The following is a 26,219-nucleotide window of genomic DNA, read 5'->3' as shown; positions in this document are numbered from 1 at the left end:
CTCCTTTTTTTAAAATAGGTTAAAACTAGGCAGTTCCTCCAATTCTATGCCGCGCGATCTCCGACCCACTTTTAAATACGAACCGCCGCCGTGTCAGGGGGCCCAGGACCAAGAAATCATAAAGAGCAGAAACTAATGCCTCTGAGCCGCAAAATCATAAAAATTCGGTCGGAGACCGCTCTACGATTCCAGAAATAGATCGGTGAGTCCAATATTGTGAACTCGGTTCGCCTATATTTAAAAGTATACCGTCATCGCGGAGAGACAGGAAATGCAACCTACACGAGACAATAAAACTTCGGCCCCGCCTTATTGGAGTTCCTTTCGGGTTGCACATCGGCTGTAATACTTCTGTAATTGTCGAACACTTCCTCGACTATTTCTTAGACTAAAATCGAGGGGCTTGGAGGACAAGACAAGCAAGTGCAGTTTTCAAAAAAATTTAAATATTAATGATTTCTAAGTAAAGCAAGTCTAAATGCATATTCTGTGGAAAATTCGCCCCCGAGTTCCAATTTTTAAGCATTAAATAGCCAGTTTGAACTTTCTTTCTACCATAAGGATCCATGTGATTTCGAAGCTTCGAGCACAAATTCACGAAGTAGCAAAAAGTGCACTTATGCGCCTTGTCCTCCAAGCCCTCGATTGAGCTGCTATGATGTTCTGTCTCCGTACGCGTATTTCATAACTTGTACCGACGTAGAGTTGCCTAATGGATCAAGCCAGGAATCAATGAATCTTTATGGTTTTAAGGGCAATTTTAGGCCCCTATAAGGAATTCAGCTATCAATATTCTGATACATTTTACTTAAATCTCCAACGTAATCATCTTTAACTGCATTTATATTGTTATATTTGGACACAATTTAAGAGTTCTCTTTTGAAATTTGTGAATTTTTGTACGTTTTTGTAACTGCGTCAATGCTTTTACAGATCCAAGAAAGTTAGGGCATGTGGTCATAAAGCTGAAATTAGATTTAGTTGAGCTGATTATACTGAAATCCATCATACACTGGGGAAAAGTGACTCAAGTAAAGCAGAAATATTTCTGATTTTTCTGTCACGAAAAATCCCGCTTGAATTAAGAATAAAATATATTGACACACGAGTTCTGCATTATGTTATAGGTAACTTCCCTGTTAATAAAACCAGATTCTATCTTATTCGCGGTTCAAAAGGATTATTAAAAATCAACTAATTACATTATCCTTCTTCTTGTCATCTCCAAAAAATTATTTCATTTCATTTTTCTTCAAGTAAAGAAAAAATGAACGCTTCAGAACTGTCAGTGAAATTTGCCTTGACTATGACGGATATGCTTACAAAATTCCGCGTCAAACTGTTGCCTGTAGTTCTCTGCTTAAAGAAAATAAAATGCAAAAGAGATAAGGGGGTAGAGGAGGGGTTAAAGAGGGGAGGGCGGAAGAAAAATATGTCTGCTTGAATCAAGCCACTCTTTCCCAGTATATTTAAATTATACTTCAAAATTGTAACTTACCTTAAAGTGACACGATTCTGGCAACGAGGTAGAATTTTAGGGCGCCACCTGGAACAAAAATTTCAAGCGTCAGTACTCGATACGGAGACAAAACAAAAAGAAATTATGAAAAGGCGAATGCAGCTGCAAAAATTAAGAGTTGGCGGTGGCGCAAGTCGCTCTGACGCGAGACGTCCGGACGTCAAGACGTGGAAACGCTCGACTTGTGTCCGGCGCCAACGTCAGGTTCCGCGTTCTTTTTTTTGGGGGGGGGGGCGGGGGGTGGATCCTTCGTTAAAGAAAAATTACGCGCTTCTCCGCGCTCGCGAAAAAAAAAGCAAAAAACCGAGTGCAGTGCATGCGGACGACCAGACGTTTCGACTTTGAACCAGTCATCCTACGTCCCTCAAATGTTGCCACATTTAAGATGGATACGAAAGGATAAAAAACTGAAGAAACGCAACAAAAGGGATAGAGGGTGATAAGAATTGAAGTCAGGTTGCCGCTTAATTTTTTATTGTCATTTTTTGTGCTTTGCACCTGCAAAAAATGAGTTTCAGACGGCTCAAAACGTCTTGCCTTTTCGGAATTTTCAATATTTTGGCTTTGTTTTCCGCAAGATTTTGTTCTCAATTAGTTGTGTTCGTATTTTCGGGTTATGTAATTCATTCAGTTTCGTTACAGATGAATTGAACGTCATTTTGCAAATAGGAACTACAATTTCTAGCTCATCTGTAAAAAACACATAAGGGCATAAGGAAACCAATGATGCAACCGCTGTTTCTAATCTGAGCTAGAGATTCTAGTTCCTATTGTAGAATATGCAGGTGTAAGAAATTTGATGAATTTCATCTTTAGGTGGAAACTACTGACTAAACTGATAACGAGGATAACGTAGGTTTTTTAACTGAGCAATTATTGGAATAGATTAGGTCGAACGATAAAAACTGTTAAAATACACGTGACGTAAAATGCTGTCAGATGACGTCTGGGGGCGGTACATATTCTCACTTCAAAATCTATTTTTCTACAATTTTCCACATTGGAATGTAAAAAATACTGCGAACTTCGGCTCAATAAGCACTCATAGATAAAGCGATAAAAATGTGCGCAAATTCTCCATTGCAGAATGAGGTCCAATTCACGGGGAGTCCCAGGGTTAAACAGCCACCTGACTGCATAGGTGCATGTTCTCAGCGCCAAAATGGGACATATTCTATAAAACATGTTACGAAAGAATACTGCAGTGCTAAGGAAGAACGCCGTATGAACATTCGAGAGTTGCCAAATTTCCTTCGATAAAATTTTTATGTTTGGGGAAAATTAAGAATATTTTTTCTTGGAATTTTCAGAAGTTCAAGATCAAATTACAAACCAAATTATCTGAATATTGGTGGACAAATATTCAAAAATCTTCCTGAAAGAAGCGATTTGCCAGGAGAAATTTGGCAACGCCGAGGGCTCATACGGCGACAGTATTCTTTCGTAATATTTTTTCCAAACATGCCCAAATTGGAGCTACAGCCCCCGCACCGCATTCTTGGGTAAATTATTTCTCGATGAGGAACTACTTCCGACGTAGATTCGTCATCAGACTGGTGTCTCCCCTCGATTCCCCATACTGCATTTCAATGGAACCGAACCGGTTCGCCCGGCAACAGAGCGCGACCAGTGGCGCGACTAACCTAATGATCGATTATCGAAATTTTCCCCATTTGAAACTCTGGTAAAGAATCGATTATTTAAGTGGTCGTTTTGAACACTTTGTCTATCGATCCTTTTCCACAGTTTCAACGGCAGACCAATCGATGCATCGCAAAGCACGCCACGCCACTGAGCGCGACACCTCCCGCCGAATCCGGTTTCCGATTAGTACGTGCGATGCAGTAATTAGTCACCGTCCAACGAACAACGCGACTCGCCGTGCACTTAAATCGGTCCATTAAAACCGAACAGGTCCATCATTTGATGAGCCCTGGAATAAAGGCATTTACATGGAGCTCACGGGTCAACAGAAGGTGGACTCGCGTGGTTTTAACATGAACTGTTTCACTTGCACTCCTGCCATCTGTTACATCGTCCTCTTCCTCGAAGATTCGGACTGTGACGTCAGAAGTCATCTGTCATCGTCCGATGGGAAGCTCATCCGACTAAATGTCACGGAATCGGATTAGTGCGGTAGGTTTTAGTGACGAGTCATTTGAACTACAATTCTTGGTAACAAATCATCATCTTGTGGGCAATGAATTTTAGTTTCGCCGTCCAGCACTGGAAAAAAAAAACACATTGGATCTAGAGTCCAGACTCTTGAAAACATTGACAAGAAAAAATATCCTTGATTCAATCGGATTTTTGCTTGAATCAAAACGAAATGCGCTCAAATTAAGAGGCTTGGTTCTTGATTTAAGCTAGATTCTAATTGAATCAAGAGAACTTTTTCTTGTCCATGTTTTTAAGAGTCTGGACTCTAGATCCAATGTGTTTTTTTCCAGAGAGTGCAGCGATTACTATATTTATTTGCCGGTGATTACTAGAGGCTTCATATTCACCAAAACCAAATGTCGATGACCATGGTGCAAAACCACGTACCTCCATTGCGGTGTTTCAAAATTTCTGCTATTTTTATTTTTTCGAAAGAAAAAAGCCAACCATAGGCGGATTTAGGGGAGGGCGTAGGAGGCGCACACCCCTCCATTCACCCGAAAAAAGGAGGGAGAAAAAGGGGGAGATAAAAGAAGGAAAGAACAAAGGAAAGCAGAAGGAAGGACGCATACAGCTAATTATTTTTCATGACGAAATTGACTAAAACAAGTTCCCAGGTTTTTCACACCCTGAAAGTCAAATGTTAAACAAGCTCAGCTTTTAATCCCATTTACTCTTAGGGTGTCTAACTGGTACCCTGCCATTCAAATTTCTTACTTTTCCCTTACCTTTTCTTTACTTTCTTCTTACCTCACACACATTTTTAACTGTATTCGAATTGGGAAACTGGAATGACGAAAAAATGAAACCAAAAAAGAGGAATCGGCCCGTGCTGCTGTTGATAAATGGATTATGTTAGAAAATTGCACATCCCCAAGGGTACTTTCGAGAGTTTCTCGCGATAAACTCGAATCCGTGCCTTCTCATCGAAGATCCGTACCTTCACCATACTTCCGTACCGACCTTCCGAAATCCATGATTTTTCGGTGTATGCGTGTTTTTTCGGTGTATGCGTACTTTTTCCGTACAGTAGACACCCTGCACTCAATTTTTTTTTTTTTTTTCCCAGGATTCACCGAAAAAAAAACACACACACACACACATTGGATCTAGAGTCCAGACTGTTGAAAACATTGACAAGAAACAATTCTCTTGATTCAATCAGATTTTTGCTCAAATCAAAAGAAAATCCGCTTAAACTAAGAGGCTTGGTTCTTGATTTAAGCTAGATTCTGATTGAATCAAGAGTACTTTTTCTTGTCGATGTTTTTAAGAGTCTGGACTCTAGATCCAATGTGTTTTTTTCCAGCGTTGTTGGTATCGGTGTACAACTTTTAATCCTGATTATATTTAATTACCCACGTCTCGTTAGCCTAATCGTCAGATTGGTCTCACGAGTCGGTCGTTTCGACAAAAAGGTCGTCATAAATTGACGACATTAGCCGGACATCTAGAATTTCGTCGATGGATCAAACGGTGTAATTATTTTCAAAAGTGGTGCGCGTGGCGCTGCCGCAATTTCAACGCGGTTAATAATCGATAAGTATCAATGACTCCGGATTATCGATCCGGATCGACAGGGAGCGATAAACGGTCGGTCTTTGTCGAGCGCTTGAAAGCTCGCCTGATTTATAGGGCGCAGTCGTCAAATCTCACCCAAAAATAGGGGTTTCGACCGGTTTTTCTCATAGATTCGCCAACATGGCCGGCTATTATATCTTTAGCACAATCGGTTTTCTCTCCGGGTCCCGATATGGTCCAATTACCCGCAGACTAATTTACATGTAATTTTAATGCTCCCGCCCGCTTTATTGTTTTTATGAGGCGCTTTTTTTTCATATTTTCTGGTTTTTTCTTTGTTTTCGAGGGACGCCACACGGTGTATCAGAAAGGTCGGACATGAAATTTTTATCTAAAACTGCATATTTAGATGTTCAATTCGTCACATTTTAAATTTAAGGAGTGTTTCTGAAAGAAAATTTTACGAGAAAACTAATGGAACCACTTTTAAGACCTCAACGTTTGTACGAACGGAGTTATAAGCGTTTAAAGTTTCCAAATTTTGTCCGATCTCTCCTATTGACTCGATCTACTGTGCGCCAGGCCGGTTACGAGGCCGGTTACCGGGCGCCGTTTTTCAGGGTCGAAGGGCCACTCTTGCCTCGGGAAATTTCGGACGTAAGGGCGTATATCTCGATTTCCACATGAGGTCGTTCTGCCGTGCATACATTTTACTGCCAAATTAGGCTGTCTAAGCTGTATAGAACATTGTAATTGATTAAAAAAATCAAGCATACAAGCTGCAGTTTGCTTTGTTTCTTGTAAGTTTTATATTATTTCTCATCTACATGTAGTTTAAAATATTACTTGTTTATTTTATTTTTGGCTTGTAGCTTGATTTTTTTGACCAATTACCATGTTCTGCCGTACTAGGGAAGATCGCCATATGAACATTCAAGAGCTGCCGAATTGCCTTCAATAAAATGTTTATTTTTCAGGGAGCTCACGAATATTTTACCTTAACATTTCCAGGAGCTTCAGGTGAAAAATACGAACGAAATCGGCTGAAAAATTAGAAGAAATATTTTTCCATCAGTTTGCCAGGAGATCAGTGTTTCATCAGGGGAAATTTGAAAACGCCCTGGAGGTTCATACGGCGTTTTTTCTTGGCACGGTAGTGTTTTCCATATAACTCTACGCTTTCCGGGAAATGGAGATACGCCTTTACACTGGAAAAAAAACACATTGGATCTAGAGTCCAGACTCTTAAAAACATCGACAAGAAAAAATACTCGTGATTCAATCGGATTTTTGCTTAAATCAAGAACCAAGCCTCTTAATTTGAGCGGATTTTCTTTTGATTTAAGCAAAAATCTGATTGAATCAAGAGTATGTTTTCAAGAGTCTGGACTCTAGATCCAATGTGTTTTTTTTCCAGTGTACGTCAGAGAAGCGACGATTTTTGAGGTGTCGATGCATCGTTGCCAGATAGGGCTAAAAACACTTTTCCCCATTTAAAACCATGTGAATTATTCCCATACAATTACACAATCTGGTAACCTCGACCACCCATCGACAGTCGATGTGAGGTCTAAAATCTGGTACCCGCGAGTGCTTTTTCCGAGACGCGCGGTGTGAACTTCGGGCTTGATCTCACGCAGTTCGGATTTCGAGAGAACAAAATGCTCCACCGACCTTGCATTGTTTGGGCCTATGTACATCCACACGGTGCACATAGGGTTTGCGTTTGCGTGCAACATAGTTCCTCCTTGCATGAATACGTCCATGCAGGCATCGAATCCGAGCAATGCGGACGGGTTTAAACCATAAGTTACTATTAGTGTAGCAATTCATCATTTTTTGAAGGGCAGCGATAACCGCAGGGCCGAAGAACTCATGCACTCATATACAAATCGTAAACCAAGCATATGAGTAGATAGGGAAAAGGAATACTTACATTGAGGGAAAATGATAGGAACAGCAAATCAGAGGATGGACATGCTATTTTATGGAGGGTGACCTTATGAGGCACTAAAGGGCAGCCACCCTTCCGACACAAAATAAAAGAACAACTTAATTTGGGGAAAAGGCTGCAATTAAAAGAAGTTGTTTCTCTTTCCGACACAAAATATCCGATTCTATAAGTTAGTTACTACGAGCCCACATATTCAGATTAGAATACCTATATGGGGAGGGTACAGATTTGTCGAAAATTAAAGCTCTTAGAGCCCTAAAGGGCAGCCAACCTTAGAACACGAAAGCACTGGAAAAATGTTGCTGCCAATCTTCAGATCCGAATATCAAAGCAAAATGGCCTAAAATGTACATAAATGCGCGTTCTTTCGTAAGATTGAGTTCTATGCAAAGACTAAGTCAAATACGTGCCTCACAAACGACGAGTCGTAATATTTGTAAAAATAAATCATTCTGGACGATTGAGTTCATAGATTGGCTGCCCTCTTGGGTCCTAAGAGCTCCATGTCCTCATCTTCCAAATTACTTGCATGCCTGTGCTTTTCCCCTTAAGGCACTCTAATTAAGATCGGAAACTTGGAGGATGGTCGTCCTTGTGTACGTTTGAAATGAGAGGAAACGATGAGGATGAGGATTTTTTTCTGGCTATCATTGAAACTTGTTAATATACTGTAAAAAAAATTGCTGTATAGAAAGCAGTCACTCTGGTCACGAAAACGCCGATTCCCCAAAGACGAAATTCTCGCAAGTTGACATTCAAGTTTCCCTTCACATTTAAATCCATGAATGATCAATAATCGATTCTACATAGTCGATTATTCCACACACTGAAAAAAATTCTCGGCGTTTTTACCAAGGTCCATTGGTACCTTTACCATCTCACTTTTGTTACCATTTATTGGTAATTTTACCAAGACAGACTGGTAAGCTTACCTAAAAACCGGTATTTTTACTGGTTTTTTTTCAGGTAAGAATACCACTTTTATTGGTAATAAATTCCCGGTAACTTTGCCATTTCATCTCGGTAATTCTACCACAGATGATAAAAAATATTGGCATTTTTACCGGGTTCCAGTAAAATTACCGAGAAATTCAACAATTTTATCGAGATTTATCGGTAAAATTACCAATTCCATAAATAATAATTTTACCACGAAAAAACTGGGATCAAATAGAACCCTGAATTCTTGGTAATTTTACCCTTTTCTTCGTAAATACACCGAGATTTTTTTTTCAGTGCATGCGTTTAAGTGGGCGAAGCCCAGTAATACCAACATCCGACCACCACCGATAAACCGGCAACCGGGGGCGGTGTATCACGGTGGCTCGGATTTTGAGCTTTGATCTATTAGAGAGGGCAATTACGGGTGACGCGGTGACGAGTACAGGCCGGGCGGCGGGGCGGGGCGGGGGAGGCGCCCCCTCCCCCCTCGCGGGGTGCGTGTCCCCCCGTATTAATGGCCGGAGATGCCGGTCGTCACGCATGTAATTACGACGAATTAATCTTCCCTCTGCGCCCGCTCAACGCGTAATAAGATCAGTAATCTTTCGGAAAAGTTGGGCTGCACGTCCCCCTCCCCCCCCCCTCACGCGGTCCTGCCTCGTTTGATGAACTCGCCCGCTTCGGAGCGACCGAGGAGATGAGGGGACCGCGACATCTATCATCCCGGAGGTTACCTTTTTGGAGGGAGTATGTGGACGCTTGGTCTTAGGTGGACGTATTAATGCTAAAAAGAACTATGTTACACGGAATCCCTATGCACATAGTTTCCTTTTAGCATAAATATGTTCAGGTAGAGTACCTATAAAAAGAGAATGCGGACTTGTCGATTGTCGAAATGGACATATTTCTGCTGAAAGGAACTACGTGCATTGTTACGTGAGCCCTGTTATGCAGATATTCTACTGGGTCTCAGGGCTCATGTCTCAATGCACAATGTTCTGTTTGGCAGAGATAAGTACAAATATGGAGCTCTTAGGGTCCATTCTAACACAAAAAATGTCACTGCCAATCTTCAGATTTCAATATCAAACCATGATGACCAAGAATGTTCATGAATATGAGTGTTCTTCTGCAAAAATGAGATAATTTTGGCAAAATCTAAGTCAAATTCGTAGTCCAATTCGGTCAGACTAGAGCTAGACAAATTTCATTTTTTCCCCCAGGATCGGTTCAATTTTTTGTGGAAAACTCTGGTTCCTCTGGACCTGCAAAACGTTCGTGAACTTAGCCAGAACTTCCAACACTCGGGGAAAAACTGAACGTATGTATGTCAAAAGAAACTACGTCTCGCGGAAACTCTATGCACATAGTTCCTTCCAGCATAAATACGTCCGACTAGGTGCCTATGTACGGAGAGTGCGAACATGTCGAAATATGGAGATCATAGGGCTCAAAAAGGCAGCCAGCCTTCTAACACGAAAAATGTCATTGCCAATCCTCAGGTTCCAATATCGAACCGGGGTGACAAAAAAAGTTCAAAAATGAGCGTTCTTCGGCAAAAATGAGTAAATTTATGCACAAATTATGCCGAATAAGTGCTTTACAAACGACACGTCTCAACAATAAATGATGAAAGTAATTCACTCCACAACCACATCTGGATGATCTGATGATGACATGTCCATTCTCTCTCCAAATAGGTGCTCTAGTGCAGACGTGCCCTTGTCCCTGTTGCTCGTGCAGCTCACGAGACCAACCCATTCTGGCTTTCGTTCAGTATCTCTTTTTATTTGGGGGGGGGGGGTGTTAAGACCGTCGCTCGTCGAACACGGCCGAGTCGCGGTCCGAGCGATAAGATGCATTTGTTCCCGAAGCGCGACGCATTTCGTGGGCCCGGCGATGACGGCGGTTCCCGGAGCCGCGGCCGCGGTGTCCAGCCTCGGTGCGTCAGAGCGGTGCGCGTGGTGATGCATATCTGCCCGAAGGGGGGGGGGGGCCGCGGGGGGCGCAGGGGGGGCTACGGTTTAAACATGACGGCGGAGCATTCCTGCGGCCGGCCAACGGTCTAAATTTAAACCGGGGGGCTCCGTCTAGACGACTTGCATCCCGGAGCCGCTCCGACCGCGGCCGCCGCGCCGGGACCCGACAAAGCGAAATACTTTGGCTCCACCGTCCAACTATTCCGCTCCGGATGGCCTTTCGCTCCTTTTTTTGTGCTTTTTTTCGCGGATCCTCTCTTCTCGAGGGGTATTTTGGAGATCGATTGAAATACTTCGCGCGGGATTGGATTTGGATCGGGCGCCGAGGATTAGAGTCCCTTTATGAGAGTCAAGACAATGTGAATCCATTTCTGATTGGTTCCCGTATTTTAGGCCTTCACAGTGTCACAAACGGGAATAAAGATTACATTTTTGCCTATTGCAAAGATTATAATCTGGAATGGACCAGGGAATTATGGGTTCGGCAAGGAACAAACAGAATGAGAGAAGGAACGGAGAGAGGAATTTGAGAATGAGCCGATCAAAGATTACGAAAAACGTTCAATTTCTGTAATCTTTATTCCCGTTTGTGACACCATGGAGGGGGGGGGGGTGTTGTCTTGACTTTCAGTGTAAAGGGACTCTACCGAGGATCAGCGAAGCTCACCGTCTTACAATCGGGTTATCCGGGATCGTTTATTTGACCATGCTCAAAGAGGGAGGGTACGGACCAGAGTGCCTGTTTAGGAATACTGCCGTGCTAAGGAAGAGCGCCGTACGAACATCCGAGAATCGCCGATTTCCTTCGATAAAATGTTTATTTTTGAGGAAAGTTATGAAAATTTTTCCTTGAAAATTTCCGGAAACTTGATGTGAAATTGAGAGCAAAATTATCTGAAAAATTTGCAGAAAGGCATTCAAAATTTTACCAAGAAATTCGTGTTTTATCGAAGGAAATCTGGCAACTCCTGAAGGTTCATACGGCGTTTTTCCTCGGCACAGCAGAGTAGTACATAGAGTACACATAGAGTCGTAATAGGAATGGAGGGCTGGCGCCACTTGGAGGCATTTTCCAGTCACCGGATTTCATGACTCTTGTGCGATGCCGCATGCCGGATCACCATTTCGATACACTATCGATTGTTTTAGATACACAAGTATTCGGCCATCCGATGTAAACAAAGAGGATATGAATTTATTACGTACTCTAAACCGCCATTTTAGATCGAAAATGTATCAAAAAGGTGACGAATTTTTGCGCACACTGGGCTCGAAACACGTCGACCAGATCATGCACCCAGCTCACTTAAGACTCCTTGTAATCCATGGTTCAGGGCCGGATTTAGGGGGTGGCCACATGGGCCGCGGCCCATGGCGGCAAATTTTTTTAAATGTAGCTATTAAGAAAAATCGGATTCAGAAAAAAAAAAAATACAAACGAGAAAAGATGACAAAATATTTCATTTCCCGAGAGTATATCTCTAATTTTGTCATCTCTCTATGACACAATAGATAGACAGCACCTTTAATTAGTGGAATTAAGACTAAGAGAGAAACCGAACACGGAATTTGGCCTGGAACGGCGCGGCGCAGAGAGCAATGATGACGAGAACTTGAGATGAAAAGGAGAAACCCTCGGCGCGGTGCGGCGGTCGGCATGTAACACATATTAGCGCCTTCAAGACTGCATGAATACTTCACGCATTGAGTCAAAGACAGTGCGGTCGCTGCGGTCAGCAGCGGGCGGTAAGGAACGCATAGCGCCTACAAGACTGCATGAATACTTCACGCATTGCGTCAAACACAGTGCGGTCAGCGCGGCGCAGCTGCGGAAGTTAAACTTATTAAACCACATTTATGTTTGTTCTTTCATAATTTTTTTGTTCATTTCATATAAATGGAAGGCCTTGTCCACACAGAGATAGGTTTACGGAACTTAACTTTCGCGCAGAGTTCCGTGAACTTTTGCTAGTAGTGTTGACAGGGCTTTCGCAAAAAAAAGTGTCCAACACGAGTAAAAGCGTCTTATGCAACCCTCCCTCCGGCACGTTCACTTAATGGTTTTTATTGATGTTTCAAAACGGATGAGAAGGGGCGGCAAAATACAGGCGGCCCATGGGCGGCAAGTGAGTAAATTCGGCCCTGCCATGGTTACCTGGACCGCTTATTTGACCCTGCTTCGAGACGAAGAATACGGACTAGAGTGCCTTCATAGGGATAGCACCGACATGTTGGTAATTCTGAGGTTAGGTACAGGACCTTTTAGCATCCAAAAGAGCATCCGACCTATTAATTAAAAATCATCCAGAGTGATTCATTACTATAATTGTTACGACCCGTCGTTTGAAAAGCACATATTTAACTTGGTTTTTGCATAAAACTCATTTTTGCAAATGGATGCTCATCATTTATGTACATTCTCGGCCATCATATTTCGATATTGGAATCTGAATATTGACAGCGGAATTTTTCTTGCGATCTTCGTGTTATTTGAGGGTTGGCTACCCTCTTGGACCCTAATGGCCTGGTTACACGCTCAAATTTCCGTCAAATTCCGATCAAAATGATGACCAAGATGGCGGTCGAGAGTTATATAGATTGATGAGTAAAATTAATTAAAACAACGTGTTGATTGAAATAAGCATGAAATAAGCACGGTTGTGTGGAAATCAGATGAAGGTGGGCCCCACAGCTCCATCATCTACCATCAAATTTTTGCAGGCCGCAGACATTTGATGGTAGATGGTGCGCACCAGTCACCATTTGATCGGAAATTGATGGAAATTTGAGCGTGTAACCAGCACATAAGAGCTCCTTAATCCGACATGTTCGTACTCCCCCTAAATAGGTACTCTACCGGGAACAAGCCCTAGGTCAAGTGGAAGCATTTATGCTAAAAGGAACTATGTTACACGCAAAACCCTATGGACATAGTTCCTTTTAGCGTAAATACTAGAGTACGTATTTACGCTATAGGGAGAGTACCGACAGATCTGAAACTCCGAAAGTCCATCAGGCCTTCACCGATGCCTCCGCGAATAAAGTTAGGGCCCAAAAGGGCAGCCAACCTATGAATTTCAATTATCCAGAGCGATTTACTGATACTATTGTTACGAACCGTCCTTTATTAAGCACGTGTTTGACTCAGTTTTTGCATAAATTTACTCAATTTCGCGGAGGAACGCTCATTTCTGTACATTCTTGGCCATCTTGGTTAGAATTGGAATCTGCAGACTGGCAGTGAAATTTTGTGCGTTAGAAGTTGGTTAGAAGGGTGGCTGCACTTTTGGGCCCTAAGCCCTCCATGAACCGATCTGTCGGAACTCTCCCTATACAGGTACTCTGCAGGTCTCTGGTAAATACGTCCAAGTAGACGGATATCTCGGCGGATTTCTGCTGGACGGCAAGTGCGCGACAGAGCGATCCGAGGCTGGGCGCTAGGACGGATCCTTTTATGAATTCGAGTGCAATTATTAAATGTTGGAGCGAAACAAAGCGCCTTCGCGGGAAGCTCCCGGCCGCCAAGGTCGCGCTCCGGTGTACAACCACGGCTGTGAGAATGGGTTCACAAGGGGCGGCATTGCCAACTGCGACGACGGCGGCGGCGGATAATTTCGCGCGGCTCTCCCGGCACACCTGGGACCCGGGCTCACCGGCACGGCGTTAATCTGCTGGATGTGGCCGCGCTGGCGGAGGGCAATTTACTCCCTTTTTTCTGCGACAGGATAATGACCTTCGCTCCGGACTGGGAGCCGGAGCCCGCACCACGCTCTCTGCTGATGGAGCTACTGTCTTGGCGCTTCTGTCTCTCAGAGACGGACGCGAGCTCGTCTCGACGTTGACGTCGCTCTCCTGGGAACGATTCAACGTCGTTCGGGATTTAGAGTTTTTCGATTAGTGATTAATCAATCGATTGGCCTTCGATGCGATTCATAAATCGATTGTTAAAAGTAGGATTAACTGCTCGATCGATTATTTACTGGACGCGAGCTCACCCCAACGTTGACGTCGCTCTCAATCGATTGGCCTTCCGATGCGATTGGGCGATTGATTATTAAAATTAGGAATAACTACTCCATCGAGTATTTACTGCTGATTAATCGCCAGACTCAGACGTAAGCTCGTCCGAAAGTTGACGTCGCGATGCCGGGAGCGATTCAACGACATTGCGGATTTAGAGTTTTCCGATAAGCGATTGATTAATCGATTGGTTAACCGATTATTAAAAGTAGGATTGACTGCTCAATCGATTATTTACTGCTGATTGATCGCGAGACTCAGACGCGAGCTCATCCTAACGTTGACTTATTCGCTCTCCAGGGAACGATTCAATGTCGTTCGGGATTTAGGGTTTTTCGATTAGCGATTAATCAATCGATTGGCCTCCGATGCGATTCATCAATCGCTTGTTAATATTAGGATCACCGATTTATAAAGCGATTATTTACTGCTGATTGATCGCGAGACTCAGACGTAAGCTCGTCCGAAAGTTGACTTCGCTCTCCCGGGAACGATTTAACGACGTTCAGGATTTAGAGTTTCTCGATTAGCGCGATTGATCAATCAATTGGCTTTCGATACGATTCATTAATCGATTGGCCTTAGATGCGATTCATCAATCAATTGTTAATATTAGGATCATCAATCGATTAATCGAGTATTTACTGCTGATTGATCGCAAGACTCAGACGTGAGCTCGTCCGAATGTTGACGTCGCTTTTCCGGGAACGATCCAACGTCGTTCGGGATTTAGAGTTTTTCGATTAAGGATTGATCAATCGATTGGCCTCCGATGCGATTGGTTAATCGATCGTTAAAAGGAGGATTAACTGCTCAATCGATTATCTACTACTGATTAATCGCGAGACTCAGGCACGAGCTCACTGGTTTATCGATCGTTAAAATTAGGATTCACCGACTGGTGTTAAATCGTATGGAGAATTTGCAGGTGTCTAAAATCTGACGAATTTCATGTCTAAGTGATGGTCCATAAAATGAACAATTGTTGGAGAGGATATGACAAAATGGGCTATTCTGGTGAAATACATGTATTTAAATGGGAAATGCCGCCAGATAACGTTACTAGGCGGTGCATCCCTGGTAAAAATCTGTGTTCCAAAATACCATAGACCTTCAGCCGGCTGTAAAATTTCCAATAGCTTCTACAGCCGGCTACACAATTTCTTATAGCCTTTTATAGCCGATGGCGATGAAGCAACAGCCAAGCGATAAGGTGTATGCTAAACGTTACTAATTACGGATGCTAGGACTTAGTGAGTTTTTGGAATACTGCTCTCTTTTTGGGCCGTAGTATCTTGATTTATTTTGCGAGGAAAGCTCCGTACTTTTGAAGGATGCCTGCCATTACTAATATATTAGAGCGCCTTCAGTTTTGTATGATACTGTGCAATACCTCTGGTGTGGAATAGTTGCTTCAAGCGCCGTGGCAGGCGGGCAGCCAGCGCCAAACACGCATTGGCGCCTACAAACCTAACTGGGATACTTCACGCATTGCGCAATGCGTGAAGTATCCCTGTTAGGTTTGTAGGCGCCAGTGCGCCGCCGCTCCGCTTTGTGTTCGGCTCAAATATTTAATCTCGTAGAGTCAGCGTTTTTCAACTCATGACTTTGAAATGTTTGCGCACTCTGTATGGATTATTCTCATTTTAATTGATGAAAAAAAATATGTAGTAAAGGAAAATATAATGTGCGTTTTGTAAATATTAAGGTGATTCCGTACAAACTTAAGGATTTACAAAGCACACGAATTTCTACACAATTTCTTATAGCCCTTTATAGCCGATGACAAAAAAGCAACAGCCAGGCGATAAAGTGTAAAGCCCGGCGATAGGACCTATAGCCCGGCTGCATAATTTTTTATCGCTTCGTATAGCCCGGCCGTGTGATTTTCTCCGCATTCTACAGCCAGCTATATGATTTTCTGTAGCCTTCTTTAGCCGGCTATAAGAATTCCCATGGTATTTTGAAACGCAGCTCTTATCGCCAATTTTTACCAGGGATTTTCTCACTTTAAAATATATATTTATACCATTTCCCCTATCAGGAAAACATGTAAAAAATACAGCAAAATCAGATCTTCATGCACTCTCAGCTAAATCATTAATTTTGCGCAGAGTTTCTCCAATAACAACTTGGTCAATTTCCAGATCAAATTTCTGAAAGTCAGTAAACAACCTCTAAAGAAGTTTGTTTGAAATTCCTACCCCGCCTCCCCTCTCGAAGTACCAGACGTCATTTGTGGATAGACCCTTATCACAGGAGAAAGAAAATTGAAAACAATCCTGTGAAGTCCGCTCATTTAAAATATTTATGCGAAGCGATATTCTTGAGCGAAAACTCCAACGATAGGATCAGTAGACCAAGGGCTTGGGGGTCAGCCCATCAGTCCCATCACCCACCCTCCTTCTCCGTGAGAATTTCCCATCCCTCGGCGTCTCCGATGATTATCAAAAGCCTTTGCTTGTTTATATTCATTTAATTACGTCACAAATTGAACCAGGCGCAGGTGCGCGCCAATCGATAGCTCGATATCGTTTGCCCTCGATCGATAGATCCCTATGCGAGCAATGTTATCTATCGATATAAATCGATTGCACAATCGATCCGCAGGTGTACGCGTTAAAGAAGGCAAATCCTCGGGCGGAAACGGAAGCTCCGACATTTCGCGAGCCAAGCTTCGCCGGAAACTGATGAACCGCGAATTTCTCGCGAGCTTACGGACGCCAAGGCTCATGACTTTTCGAATCTTACGTCGTTATCCGCTTCCGTTTAAAGCTCCTCCGCCGAGGTTCGAATTCACTGTTGCCAAAGTGTGCGGGTTTCCGGTTGTCCTGCTCAAGTTTGCAGGTGTTAAAATGCCGATTTTTTTCTGGGTGATCCGGCAACTCTGTTGAAACTGCTTAGGCCGTTTCTGCGTGCACTTCGCCGTGACATCACTTCGTGTGAGAGTCGTTTATGCACGTCTGAAGTTGCGAGATTGCCCGACGAAAATGGATGGCGCAGTGTAATTTAAAGTTGTTAGATTAGGTCATGAACTGAATTACTTCAAAACTTTGTTGGATTGAAATGATTCGCGAGGGGTATTTCCTTTCCAGTTTGTTGGGTTTTTTTTTTTAATCTAACGCTTTTATTCCATCGAGTTGAAGGAGAAATCTTGATTTGGAGTTCATTTTGTAATTGGAACTACAATCTCTGGCTCATCTGTAAAATCACTAACGTGCAAAGGGAAACTAATAGTGCATACATAGTTTCTAATCTGAGCCAGAAATTGCAGTTCCTAATTGCGAGATGTAGTTCCATTTTGCACTTCCATTTCTAGTTATTCGGAAATAAATTCGGAAGAGGGGCTAGCTGCATTCTAGCTTTGCAACTGATTTCAAAGTCAAAATCAAAATGTTTTTCTGGGAGCATAATCGAGTGAAGGTAGACTTTTCGCTGCGATGGTCACCAAAAACTCGATAACGAAAGTCACTTGTCCTTCTGCCTTCATGCTAAACTAGAATGCTGGATACAACTATTTAAACTTTTGAGTCACTCAAATTGCATCCATCGAGTTGAAGGCGGACTTGATACTTTCTCACTCCCGCGATCCCAGTTATTCAGACGTGAGGACGAGAGCGGTGTTCTATTCTAGCTTTTACAAATTATCTCAACGTCAGTGTCAAAACATTCGTCTGCGGGGAAATTCGAGAAAAAGGAAATTTTTGACAATTACCTATATAAATGGACATTTTCAATTCAAAACTTGGCTGATCTTCGCGAGCGATCCGTGGCAGCGCCGTGGCGTGCTTTGCGATATCTCGATTGATCTGCCATTTGAACTTATAGAAAAGGATCGACAAACAGAATGTTGGCAACAAACACCTTGTTAATCGATTCTTCACAACAGCTTCAGATGGGGAAATATCGATAATCGATCATTCACGCCTCGCCAATGAATACGTGGGGAAAAACAATGAGCGTACTGATTAGGAATTCCCGATCATTCTCCGGTAAAAATAATCTTTTTGTGAGGAAATAATGCAATTTTGAAATGTATTTGCGCATTCTCTCATCGTATATGAAACGACGATTCAACGGGAATTCCTTTTGATCTAACAGGATATTTCTCGCGGTGTACGGTACGCGGAATTATTTCGAGAGCGAGCCCGACTTGGCAAGTGGGATAGGCGCACCGGAAACCCGTCGGAAGTCGTCGGGGGGCTCTGTTTTTCAGAAAAGCCCCCGAGATCCCCCCTCCCGGTGGGGGGGGGGGGGCTGAGGGCAATTACTCGCGCAAGGATCGAGAGCGCGTAAGGTTTCTTGAACCTGGCCCCGGATCGGGCTGAAACCCGATGCCCCGGCCCCTTTGCATCTCGATCGAAAACTGGACTGCATTTTGTAGTAAGGAACGACTATTTCTGGCTCATTAATGAATAAAAACACCTATTTACATAGGGAAACTTGTGTACTTACATTGCTTTTAAAATGAGCCAGAAATAGAATAGTTAAAAGGTTAAAAGTTAAATTGTTTACTCACTTGCTCGTTTTTTTAATCATATTTACGCAGACGGAAAAATCTGTCGGAAAACGGAGTCTGCGGAAAAATAATTTAAAAAACGTGCAAGTGAGTGAACAATTTAACTTTTAACCTTTTAAGTCATTTTCTTGTGCGGTAAAGCTCCCCCGAATATAATAGTTCCTTATTCCAAAATGAGGTCCAATTAACTTTTCCGAGATCCCCGTTTCACCCTGTCGGCGGACGAACCGTCAATGGAGTTCATACAAATGTTAGGAATATGCGATTTAAGTACTGATTCCTGAGTAAAATTTCGCGAGAAACACGATGGTGCCACTAGTTTTTTTCTGAAATCTACTTCAAAGCTCAAAAAAACTCTCAAAGTTGAGGCTGCGATAGAGGGGACGTCCTACGCTACCCTGAGAGTCCACCTTTATACCAGGACAAACTCTCTATGCAAATATAGGAAGCAAATACATTTACAAGGTCGCCGCTTTGTATGGGGACACCAAAACCGAAAACACTGCAACTCTGCTAATGTATTTGCTCCCTATCTTGGAATAGAGAGTTTATCTTCATATAAAGATGGACTCTCGGGGTAGCGTGCGATATCTCCCCCATTACGGCCTCAACTTTGAGAGCTGTTCTTTGAGCTTTGGAGTTGATTTCAGAGAAAACCAGTGGAATCATCGTGTTTCTTACAAGATTTTACGTCAGTAAAAGGAAAGTACTTAATCGCGAATCCCTCACGAATGCAAGAGCTCCATTCCCACGCTGTTTCAACCTTACTTACGGCAGTTTGAACAAATTTGTCAACCAGGCTCCGTATTCCGAGAGGACAAAGCGAGGCCTCCAAGATGTCGGGTTGAGATCACACCATGCTCAATTGCACGCAGGATGATTTTTCAAGTGTAAAACGTGCACAAGAGAGTTGAGTTCGCCGGGCGAAAGGGAGAGGGGGGGGGGAGGGTGTTAAGGGGTTGACCCGCGGGGTTAATTCGACACTGCCGAAGTTGGCGTGCACTTCGTCAGCTGTTTAGCGACCCGGATCAAGGTCCACGGGGTATCGACTTTTGTCGTGTCCCAAGACGCGACGAGTCGACGACAACTTAATACCGTGTCGAGGGCCTCTGTAAACACACAGTATGAACTCACAATCAGTTTGCACCTCGATATCCTCACTCGATTACTGTACAGTGTGATCACAAACTATGTCCGACCTTCCGGCCAAAGTATCACAAGCGCCATGCGACGTTTACAAATTTTCGCCACGATTTAATTTTTTACGGAGAAATTGTTGGTTGAATCTGTTTGAAAATTTCACTGGATGTTATCGGCAGCACAAAAAAATGTCAGTGAAATTTTTGGACAGCTTACTTGAACAATTTCTTTGTAAAAAAATAAAGTGGCGGCGGAAATTTTTAAACGTCACATGGCGCTTGTGATACTTTGGCGGGAAGGTGACGATAGAGCAATGGCCGAGGGACAATACCGCTCATACAGTGGAAAAAAAAAACTAAGTTTAAATGAAAGGGAACAAGTAGATTTTAAGATCTGGCTGTACACAGAAACAGGAAACGCAGCACGGATGCACATTTTTCAAGAATGATTTTTTGACTCCAGGCACCTTAAACCGCCTAAAAATGATGAAATGTTATTTTTTCTTTACGATGACGATGCTTCCCTTACCCGCGAGGGGAGTAAAATATGTTTACCTCGCGAAAAAATGACGTTTGGGATCGTTCCACTCAATTCTGGAATACCCTGTATAAGATGTGCCTGTCAACGCTAAACAGCTGAATTCCGTTTAGGGGGTTTCGCAGAAACCTTGCACGGCTTCACTGTTTGGCGACCCTTGAATGATTACCTAAGTCCAGGTGGTGACGAGGTAGTTCAAGGGTAAGTGAATGTGGAAGAGAAGGGGAGTACTCATGAAAAGTGACACTCTAAATGCAAAATGTGCCAGAAATTCAAGGCAAAAGAGGGAATCCTCAATAAGCAAAGGTATTCTTTTAATCTTCGATAGGAAACTTTCATTTTAGTAGACTTACACGTGGGATGATAATTCTCCTGTTCATTCCAAACAATATTAAAACAATTCAGCGGATGAGATTAATGTTGGAAAAACACCAACATACCTCCACTCTACATATTTGGAAAATGATTTCTTTAACTCACTAATCTCTGGGTTCCAAAAATTCTTCGGGTTTTTATGTTCCATCTGAAATTAGCTATTTTTTGAGAGCACGCATTTCTTCCGTTCTCAATTAAGATGTTTATAGGATCAACGGGGAAAAATTGAAATTCTCTGATTTTTTCAGGTCTTCTGGGTCCAAAATAATTATATCTGGCACTGGTCTCGCTGAAAATGTCAGAAAAATGTTAGTTCTTTCCTTCATGTATTTATCATCGAAATAATTAATGTTGCAATCCCTCATTGAAAATTGTTCCTTCTTTCACTCAATAAAATTAATTTAGAGCGAGACTTACAAATTTGATTGTATGGACAGGGCTGATTTTTTTTTTCGGATTTCAAATTTCCAGTCTTTTTCATTATACGCTCCCTGACTTTTCCTCGATTTCTCTGACCTGACCAAATTCCCTGACGATTCACAGTTTTCAAAACTATTGACACCCTGCCCTTGAATATCTCGGATATTTTTCATTCCTTGATGAATCCCGGATTTTTCAGGTTCCAGGAACCATGACTTTAAAAAAAGAAAAACAATTGTGGCATTTCCCGCTTGTCAACAGAAAACTAGGACGGCTATGACCGAAAAAAAAACATAATCAGTAGTCTGAGTTGGCACAATTTTTCGAAACAGCGAGAGAATGCTCACACATCAAAACAAGGTGAGTGATGAGAACACGCGGCCATCAGCGGGCTGATTATTGAAATGGATAGACAATATGCAACTGACAAAGAGAACAAAGACGAAATGGAGCAATCTCATTGGTTGAAACGAGTGGTTATCATAGACTAAAGGGATGATGAAATAATTATAGGGTTTCTCGTGGACTGCTGTTAGTTTATCTTTTGATTACCATTGCAATCACCTGAATTTACCAATATGATCACTCCATTTTCTTTACGTCTATTGCTTTGTCTATCAACTCCAATAATCAGCATGCTGGGTTTGAAAACACGGTCGACACCGCACAGTAAAACGATAATGATAAAAATTCGGACAGGATAAGAAACCTTCAAAGGTCCATATCTGCGCTCATATGAAATAGAGGTTTAGCAGCGGTTTCATCGGTTTTTTGGTAAAATTTGCTCCAGACTGCGACCCCTAAAAAATGTAAATGTGTCGAGATGAACAACAAAATTTGGAGTTCTGGTTAACAATCCATGATCGACCTCTGACTACTGACAGCGGGCTGATTAATGAAGTTGACAAACAAAGCTATGAACGGTGGAAACGGGCAGTACAATAGACAAAGGAGGTAAGGAAAAGACTAAGTTACGGCAACCCACGCGCCAGGGACCTTATGGTTCACTGAAAAAAAAATTACTCGAGATATTATTTTGACTTACAGCGTCATTTCTTATCGACAAAATTTGGTTTTTTTCCCAGTTAAAATAGTGCAGATTCAACTCAACGTCAATTTTTTTAGTGAAAAGAACGCCGTTTTGTTATCGTTAAGTTGGAGCTAAAAAAACGGTAGCAAAATAACAACGTTCCTTCAACAGAGAAAAAATGACTTCCGGTAAAATCCGCAATTTAAGTAAAATAAAACAGATTTTCGACGCTTTAAGTCAAAATAATATCTCAAGAAAAAATTTGTTCAGTGTTATAGTCCATCATCGTCCCCCCCCCCCCTTCATAATCTTCAGCAACTACCCGCGGTTAAAGTGATAGGATCGCTCCATTTTCTCTGCATCTTCACTGAAAAAAAAATATCGGTGTATTTACTAAGAAAAGGGTAAAATTCAAGGTTCTATTTGATCCCAGTTTTTTCTTGGTAAAATTACCATTTATGGAATTGGTAATTTTACCGAGAAATCCCGGTAAAATTATTGACTTTCTCAGTAATTTTACTAGACCCCGGTAAAAACGCCAATATTTTTTATCGACTGTGGTAGAATTACCGAGATAAAACGGCAAAGTTACCGGGAATTGATTACCAATAAAAGCGGTATTCTTACCTGAAAAAAAACAGTAAAAATACCAGTTTTTAGGTAAGCTTACCAGTCTGACAGCTTTGTAAAATTACCAATAATTGGTAAAAAAAAAGTAAGATGGTAAAGGTACCAACGGACCTTGGTAAAGACGCCGAGAATTTTTTTTCAGTGTTCTTTGTCTATCGCTTCGTCCATCATCAATTCCAATGATCGGCCGGCCGGCCCCATTGTGCGCCGCGATTTGCAGTTGCAACGGTTTCCCGAAGCGCACACTCGGAGCGCAACGGTAAACAGCTTTGAAAACTGACTCACTCATTCCGCGCGGCTAAGCCCCGGGACCGAGCCCCCCGGGGGGGAGGGGGGGGGGGCTCTCTCTGCACGATAAATCCCCGAGTTGACATCCTCGGAATTCGAAAAAAAATAATTACGGAAACGCGGCATAAACCAAACTGACGTGAGTGCTTGCCCTGACGTGCACCGAGTTGCCGCGACTCTGAGGTTGGCAACATTGTTATCTCTCCGTTTAAACATGTGCTGAATAATCGATTCTTTTCGGAGGGCCTGTCCCCTTCGAAAATCGATTCTTTTTCATGGGTTTAAATGGAGAGAAAACAATGTTACCAACTTCCTGAATCCACCTATGGCGCCGGTTCCTATGGGGGGTATTGTCATGTTAGTGAGAGCTTCTGCAAATCTTTCATTTAAAATCTACGACTTACATACACGACAACTCGACTACTTTTTGGAATCACACTGGAAAAAAAAACACATTGGATCTGGCGTCCAGACTCTTAAAAACATCGACAAGAAAAAGTACTGTTGATTCAATCAGAATCTAGCTTAAATCAAGAACCAAGCCTCTTAATTTAAGCGGATTTCCTTTTGATTCGAGCAAACATCCGATTGAATCAAGAGTATTTTTTCTTGTCAATGTCTTCAAGAGTCTGGACTCTAGATCCAATGTGTTTTTTTTTTTCCCCAGTGCAGGAACTTCTCTTCATAGCTCACTCACAAAAGCATATATCTTCATAGAAAAACTACTAGCACATGTGTGGTTTCTAATGTGAGCCAGAAATGGCAGTTCCGAATAGCAAAATGAAGTCCAACTTCAAAAAGGACTTCAGTCTGAGGAGGCGGATACAGACTCGAACTTCGCTGCGTCTGAAAAATAGATCGCTAAACATATTTCTCTTCGTTCGACGCTATGGGTAGATGTAGTAGCAGGTATTTAGGAACTTTTTAGGGTTGATGGTATCGAGGCCATTCATAGGATATCTAACGCTAAATTTGGGGGATTTATACACTTTTTCCTCCTCTCCGCTCTTCTAACGCTTAGGTGATCTAGGTCTCTAGCCTCTAACACGCACGGAGAAAAAAACTTCCTGCGTGGGACCCAAAGTTTAGGTCATATGGATCTCTGAAGTTTTCGGCTTGAGCATCTAAACACTTAAAGTCTAGCTGCCAAAGTTCAGGTCAGACATCTGGAACCTCAGTTCTTACATCTGAAGTACTTCAGTTCTAACATCTGAAGTACTTCAGTTCTAACATCTGAAGTACTTCAGATGTGAGAACCGAAGTTTTTCGGATGTGAAAACCGATGTACTTCGGATGTAAGAACTGAAGTTTCGGATGTGTGATCCGAACCTCGACAGCTAGACCTTAAGAGTTCAGATGCTCAATCTGAAAACTTCAGAGATCCATATGACCTAAACTTCGGGTCCCACGCACGAGGTTTTATCTTCGTGCGGAAAAACAAAAAGGCGTAACGCATTTCTTGAGGCCCCGCACCCCATCAAGAGCAATACGTTGAGGAAACATGTTTTTTAGAAAATTGGTATTTAATCGGGAGAAGTCTGGCGACCTCCACTCCTAGAGTTCATACGGCGTTTTCCCTTGGCATCGGCAGAATACTTGCATGAATGAACACATCGAATACGGCGTGTGACCCGCCGATCAAAACGCGCATATTTTCTCTATTTTTCACATCCGACTTGCGCCAACCCCGCGGCCCGACACTTGAATTCCAGCCGTGAATCATCTCCCGACATACCTTGAATTCCCTCAATGCTATCCGCAAGTCTCTGCCCAACGCGAGACTGCATTAGCGATGCATATGTGCATTGCGCATACGCACGGGGAAAAAATGGTTCAAAAACGATTTATCATTTTTAAAAATAATAAATAATTCAATTATAATTCCTTCGCTTAGAATATTCTATTTGGTGATAAATAAAACCAGTTTGGCTAAAGAGAGGTTAATTACTTTTAAAGAACAGTTTCTATTTGTTGAATGATATTTTGTTTCATTCATATAAGGTTATATTGATTCAAACCAAAAACGGTTGCTTTCGCACGTCTGCAATGACAGACCGATTTTGGTTTAATATGAAAAATTGCAGTTTTTGTACGTGAGATTATAATTGATTCTGTAAATTGGAAACACGTTTTTCGACCATTTTCTAGTTCTAGGCGGATACAGACACATCGGACGGGCAGGGGGCGTAAGGGGCTTCCCTCAGAAATTTTTCGAATTTTTGAAACATCTAATATGTAATTTAAGTCAATTTTGTCATGAATCGTTAACAAATGTTCCTCCTTTCCATCCTTCTTTCTTCCTTCTCTCTATCATGAGATTCCTATGAATACAATGTCATTTTCAAGTCCCATGATCCAATGCAATTTCTCGTTGCAGCCTTTTAATAGCAATAATTACAAATTCCAGATTTTACCCATATCTTTTTCTTTTCCTTTCCATTTATCACCTGAAAAAACGTCAGAATAGACACTGAGGAGACAAGATAGGTAAGGGTGACACATTCCACTATTTCATTCCTCACGCTACAAATCAATCCGACATCACACACTCCAAACATGTCGGCTCGGACTTTGAGACCAAATAGAGGGGCACTCATCAATTTTTAATGAAATATTATCTAAATATAGTGCAGACAAGGTGGTAAAATAGTGTCGGGTATGCACTATTTCCCGGGAAAATGAGGCCAAAAAGTTCCAAAATTTCAATTAGAGTAAAGAACTTAGAGCTCTAGTACTGGTACTTATTAAAGGTTAAAATTATTGACGCTGATTAAAACTTTTGAACTTTTTGGCCTTGTTTTCCCTGCAAAATAGTGTAGACCCAGCACTATTTGACTGCACCTTGTTGCATACAGTTCTGGCGACGTTTCTTAACGTTTCTTTCATGTTTATCGTATGGACTTCTCAAAATTTACTTACGAACTGCTCAATTGCAAACATCCACAGACCGAAGACGGGAACCAAAAGGGCCGAGTACTCACCTGCAACAGAAAATAAAAAGAGGTTAAAATAAACGGCTGGAAAATCCGCACATCTGTTTTCAGTCATCCAACTGTTCCTTACCCCCCCCCCCGCAATAACCATGATAAAATGGTAACGCTACGTCTGTAACTCCCCTCCCTTCCTTCCATTCTTCACGACCGAGAATCACACTCATCACAGCTAATTTAACGATTTACTGTGTC

At 42.3% G+C, this 26,219-nt stretch overlaps 1 protein-coding gene across 1 annotated transcript in view; it reads right to left on the bottom strand.

The window, feature by feature from the left end:
- LOC140224808 (uncharacterized) overlaps positions 1 to 26,219 on the bottom strand; it is a 156,236-nt gene that overhangs the window by 14,613 nt on the left and 115,404 nt on the right. Inside the window, exons 4-5 of the mRNA XM_072301500.1 lie at positions 25,954 to 26,015; positions 1,499 to 1,546 (exon numbers count right to left, since the gene is read on the bottom strand). Of these exons, the coding sequence (XP_072157601.1) occupies positions 1,499 to 1,546; positions 25,954 to 26,015 (110 nt within the window). The remainder of the gene's footprint in view (positions 1 to 1,498; positions 1,547 to 25,953; positions 26,016 to 26,219) is intronic.

This window comes from Bemisia tabaci, chromosome 6 (assembly GCF_918797505.1).
Source record: "Bemisia tabaci chromosome 6, PGI_BMITA_v3".
Taxonomy (NCBI): domain Eukaryota; kingdom Metazoa; phylum Arthropoda; class Insecta; order Hemiptera; family Aleyrodidae; genus Bemisia; species Bemisia tabaci.
The sequence above is the reverse complement of the archived record's forward strand: the minus strand, read 5'-3'. Positions and strand labels throughout refer to the sequence as shown.